Raw genomic sequence first — 6000 nt, forward strand, 5'->3', positions numbered from 1 at the left:
GTCAGATCCTGGCAGGAACTGATGTGAGGAACACAGACTACATTAGTGACCCAACCACTGGAACAGGTGTCAGATCCTGGCAGGAACTGATGTGTGGAACACAGACTACATTAGTGACCCAACCACTGCAGCAGAGTAACTTCTTTGTTGTATATAATGGGTATTTCCAGTGGGAGCTCTAGTCCTCTTAAACTTCACATTTCTTCCAATGGCAATATTCTCCATGCAATCCTGCATCCTCTAATTTGAGTATCTCTGCTGGTACTTGATGGTATCAATAATCCCAGGTCAGCCCCTCCATACCACTTTAATATCTGCTGAGAGCAGTTGCACATGGCGTTGCATAAAGTGCTCATGTGCTTTAGCTCAGCTGAAACAGGATCCAGAACAGCGTGGGCTTGTCTGCTGGCTACGCGCAGGCTTTGATGCAGCCACGGATTGCCTGCTGGGACGGCTGAGGCGGTGGGGTTGTGGGTTTGGGGGACACTCTGGGCCTGGATACAATGTTGTGCTTTGGAAGGCTACATGTCAAAGTCATATGAGCCACACAAACTGTCCCACCGCAATGTTTAAGTTTATATTAAGAGTCTTTGTTAAAATGTAAAGTTGTATCTTAGGTTACAACTAAGGCAAGTTGACAAATCATAAATAAATAAATCTAATAAAATTTTTAACAAGTGTTGTTTTTTTAAACTTTCCAGTTTGTTTAAGAGAACAGATGCCATCTGCCATCCGGTTAACTTGTCAGTCTCTCATGCACTTGACTCGACAGTTTTTTTGACCTTTCCATTAGCTCCAAACTACCTCTGTCTGAACAGCCACTTTCACTTGATAGATGCAATTTCATTTCTGGTAAAGGCTTTCACTTTTTCCTGCCTTGTCATCTCTTCATGTCGTACCATTTTTCACTGAATGCTCGGCTGCATGTTTATCAACTGCCTACCAGAGCACGGCAGGCGGTGACGTTCATACATCACATAGAGAATCAACTGCCTAACAGAGCACGGCAGGCGGAGACGTTCATACATCACATAGAGAATCAACTGCCTAACAGAGCACGGCAGGCGGTGATGTTCATACATCACATAGAGAATCAACTGCCTAACAGAGCACGGCAGGCGGTGACGTTCATACATCACATAGAGAATCAACTGCCTAACAGAGCACGGCAGGCGGAGACGTTCATACATCACATAGAGAAACTGTCTAACAGAGCACGGCAGGCGGTGACGTTCATACATCACATAGAGAATCAACTGCCTAACAGAGCACGGCAGGCGGTGGCGTTCATACATCACATAGAGAATCAACTGCCTAACAGAGCACGGCAGGTGGAGACGTTCATACATCACATAGAGAAACTGCCTAACAGAGCACGGCAGGCGGTGACGTTCATACATCACATAGAGAATCAACTGCCTAACAGAGCACGGCAGGCGGAGACGTTCATACATCACATAGAGAATCAACTGCCTAACAGAGCACGGCAGGCGGTGATGTTCATACATCACATAGAGAAACTGCCTAACAGAGCACGGCAGGCGGTGATGTTCATACATCACATAGAGAATCAACTGCCTAACAGAGCATGGCAGGCGGAGACGTTCATACATCACATAGAGAAACTGCCTAACAGAGCATGGCAGGCGGTGACGTTCATACATCACATAGAGAAACTGCCTAACAGAGCACGGCAGGCGGTGACGTTCATACATCACATAGAGAATCAACTGCCTAACAGTGCACGGCAGGCGGAGACGTTCATACATCACATAGAGAAACTGCCTAACAGAGCACGGCAGGCGGTGACGTTCATACATCACATAGAGAAACTGCCTAACAGAGCACGGCAGGCGGTGACGTTCATACATCACATAGAGAATCAACTGCCTAACAGTGCACGGCAGGCAGAGACGTTCATACATCACATAGAGAATCAACTGCCTAACAGTGCACGGCAGGCGGTGACGTTCATACATCACATAGAGAATCAACTGCCTAACAGTGCACGGCAGGCAGTGACGTTCATACATCACATAGAGAATCAACTGCCTAACAGAGCACGGCAGGCGGTGACGTTCATACATCACATAGAGAATCAACTGCCTAACAGTGCACGGCAGGCGGTGACGTTCATACATCACATAGAGAATCAACTGCCTAACAGTGCACGGCAGGTAGTGACGTTCATACATCACATAGAGAATCAACTGGAAATTCAGTTTGCTATGTTGTTGCTTCCATGTCTCTGTACTTTAATATAAAGTGAAATCTGAGCCTCGATGGAGGAATTCTTACCCTGGTCCTGGTCCACCACTTGACAGGTTGTAAACTTGTCGAGGGTTTAACAAGTACTGGAATTTGCGAAGAACTCTGCAATGTAAAAAGTAATTCTGTGATTCAAAACATGCCTTGTTTCTCATTTTTATAATAGAAGTCATTTTATATCGAGGCCTTTTACATATTTTAGTCTTGCCGACAGAATACCAACACCAATGTACTCAGTTTATTTGCCCTCGGAGTATGTGGCAAGTATAGTATAGTACAGAAGATAAATTAACTCAAGATTCCATACCAAATTGGTACAAAAAGCTAGACAGTGTCTGAAATTGTGCATTTCTATTCTACACCATTTTAGTATGAATGAATCAGTTCCCTGCAAAGTAGTTGGACTAGGCAAGGAACTCTGTCATTTTAAGGGAGATGAAAACATTTAGTTTGAAGGGAACTTCATACTGCACATGGAGAATTGTATAATGATTTATAACTATGTAGGAAGTTGGAGAAAGTTTAACAATGAATCAGGCGAGCTGAGTGTGCTGGCTGGCGGATTATCCAGAAGCAACAAATAAACTGGACTAAGAGTTTATCTGTGTGTGTAGGACATTCCGAATGAAGGGACTCAATCAACTGAGTTCCCAGTACCCACACATGGGAGTAGTGTGTAGGGCACTTATTAGGGCACTGCATAGGAACTATGTAGATTGGAATGCAGCCTCACTGATCAAGTTTCACATTTCATATTAATTTCAAGCCTGTCACGCACCATGAAACTCTCTCAACTCTTCTCTGCTAGCTCTGTCTCATGTCCTTTTGCCATATCTTTGGAATATTCACTGTTTCCTCAATTATTACAATTCCTCAATTATAAACTCATATTTAATTTCATATAGCAGGGTTTGTTTAAGCACATTTTCACAAGCAAAATTCACACCCTATCAGTTAATACTCTCAACATGTTTCTCAAGTTTTACCAGTTTGATTTCTCTGCACAACATCATTGCAATTATTGGATTTTTCTTAACAGTTGCCACAATTCCCAGAGCAGAATTAATGTCCCATTTCTTTAACATTATTACATGTTTACATTTCACCACTGTTCGCTCTGTATTACATACAACATTCTTCCTTTAGGACAGCCTTCTAGAAGGATATTCTATAACTCCTGTAGGCTTCAAGAATTAGATATTTTAATTGCATTCTAGATTATTAACTATCCTAAAATGTCCATTTAAGAAGTGTTAAAAGGATGTATTCAAGAAGGGGTTCACCTTTCCCCCTGTTTGCCTCCACTCTTAGGGTTCACAAACACCAGGAGAGGATGAGTGTCAGGAATAGGAATGATCTGTGTAAAAAGACAACAAGCTTTCTGTTACACAACAGTCTCTCCTGAATACTGAGCAGTCTCTCCAGAATACTGAACAGTCTCTCCTGAATACTGAGCAGTCTCTCCTGAAGTCCTGCCTGCTTTTGTTGTTATCCAAAACAAAGCGTCAGAATGAACAACACTGTATTTCACAGTCAGGAGTACTCTGACATCACTGTAGGACTGAAAGGTGCAGCTAGTCACTCTAGCTGACATCTACTTAGAGTTGATAAAAGTATGATTTTTGCAACATCTCATCTTTTGAACTAAACAAATTCATAACTACATAACTGACAAATACACAGCACAAATATATAAATACGTAAGCAAGAAGAGCAACAAGCTCTATTCCTTTCAGCAGTGGTAACACCAGGTGTAGAGTGGATGTATTTAATGGGGTTTCACAAGCGGAGACCTACCTGCAGTACCTGGCCATCAGGAGTAGTGTTGTGGTCAGTGTCGTCAGGGCCACCTGTGCAGCCATCCTTCACGCAGTTTGGCCTCTCCTGAAGACCAGAAAATGAGCAGTGAGGTGGTATGTAAATTAGATGTAAAACAGGAAGTGGCCATAGCTTGCTAATATTTGCAAGACAGAGCTATTCAATACAGTTGTGAAACTGATCTGTTTTATAAGTACTACTGCTCTTCTTATTCAAGAAAATAGTCCCCCCCCCCCCACATCCTTAAAAAACCCTTTTATTTAGCGATCGAGCCACTGATGACAGCATTACACACTGAGGCCTCCATTAAAGTTATAAAGACAGGGTCTCTAAACACAGGGTGTCCCCATATGCTGGCGATACTGCTATACTGCTCAAACCCCTGAGCTAGGATGCTAAACTTACTTGGTATATTGGGCACCTTCAGTACTATAGCTGGATATAAAGTCAACTTGGAGAAACCTGAGCTTTTACCCATAAGTGTGGCATCCAAGAAGAGTGTGTATAATTTGTTCCCCTTTAAAATAAATAAGATATTTAAACACTTAGGAATTTAGACTACATATAAGCTTACAATATTTACAAAGCCAATTTTTACAAAAATGATTTTCAGCACTAGAATCTCCTTCTGCCATCATTGGGGGAAAGGTTAACGCCAATACCAAGAACATTATGTCCAGATCTTTATATTTGTTTCATTATCTCCATATTTCTTAGACCTTATTTTTTATCTATGTAGATACACTGATATCTAGTTTCCTTTGAGATAACAAAAATCCTTGAATATGTAGATGACACAGACACAGACACTGGGTTTATGACAGATTAGCTCTGGCCAAATTTTCAACATTAATACCAGACTTCTAATGTTATAGCTTTGATATACTGGATAAATATCTCAAAGGTTCAAGCAATGCCTAGAAGGCTGTCATTGAAAACTTCATCCTGCAGCTGTGATTCTCTGCACACATGGTCCTCTCAGAGACGTCCCTGTATGAACCCACACAAGTCTACTCCACAAATCCAATTGTGAGACATTCTTCCAAGAGAGCCCTTTCACTTAATGAGTTTACTACTCACAGCCAAATAATGAAACATTTTGAATTTGATCACCACCTCTGTTACTGATTCTGCATTAAATGTTGGATTGAGAAAAGAATTACTACATAAAAAGACTTGTACATTGATGATACTTTTATATCTTTTGATCAGTTTTTCTGATTTTCCGATTCCTCACTCACATTTCTGCAGGTACTTGCAGCTTTGCAGTGTTATCTGATCAAGCTATTTCCAGATCCCATTGCTACTACCCTTTTCCTTTTGGCCAACATACTGCATGTTAATCCACAGTTTAGGAACTGTATTGCTGTAGTAATACTCCCTGCTTAAGTCACACTCTGAAACCTCTAACCTTATTAAAGCATAGTGGGAGGGAGATTTGAACATGCCAAGGTATTTTGGGCAGGATCTAGGCAGTGTGTCTAAGACACAATCATTCAGTTTAAAACCCTCTGTCGTTTGAACTAGTATAAGGTACGACAGTCTAAATTTACTCCAGATGTTGTTGCTATTTTTAGCGTTACACATAATTCTACTCTAAAGACTGCGGCCAAATGGCATGGGCTTCCTGGTCAAGGGGGGCTGTATCCCCCGCAAAACAATAGTATGAATTATTAGTTTAAATTATCAATAATTCTCATTCATTCTGTATAATTAATCCATACCAGTTTCCAAATTCACAATATATTGAGAAGGTGCACTAGGGCCTGGGGGAGTTACTCCTGCTGTAGCGGCTGAAACCTGAACCACAACTTGAGTCTGAAAGGCTAAATGTTACAGGCTAATAGGGGAATCTGTTACACTGCTACAGATCACTCTGCACTGCTTTGCTATTATGCAGATTTTTTATGTCCA

At 41.5% G+C, this 6000-nt stretch overlaps 1 protein-coding gene across 1 annotated transcript in view; it reads right to left on the reverse strand.

The window, feature by feature from the left end:
* dgkaa (diacylglycerol kinase, alpha a) overlaps nt 1-6000 on the reverse strand; it is a 28299-nt gene that overhangs the window by 7025 nt on the left and 15274 nt on the right. Inside the window, exons 13-15 of the mRNA XM_035522337.2 lie at nt 4066-4152; nt 3552-3625; nt 2299-2373 (exon numbers count right to left, since the gene is read on the reverse strand). Coding sequence (XP_035378230.1) covers nt 2299-2373; nt 3552-3625; nt 4066-4152 — 236 coding nt within the window. The remainder of the gene's footprint in view (nt 1-2298; nt 2374-3551; nt 3626-4065; nt 4153-6000) is intronic.

The sequence above is a fragment of the Electrophorus electricus genome, chromosome 24 (assembly GCF_041902795.1).
Source record: "Electrophorus electricus isolate QZ-2024a chromosome 24, ASM4190279v1, whole genome shotgun sequence".
Classification (NCBI taxonomy): domain Eukaryota; kingdom Metazoa; phylum Chordata; class Actinopteri; order Gymnotiformes; family Gymnotidae; genus Electrophorus; species Electrophorus electricus.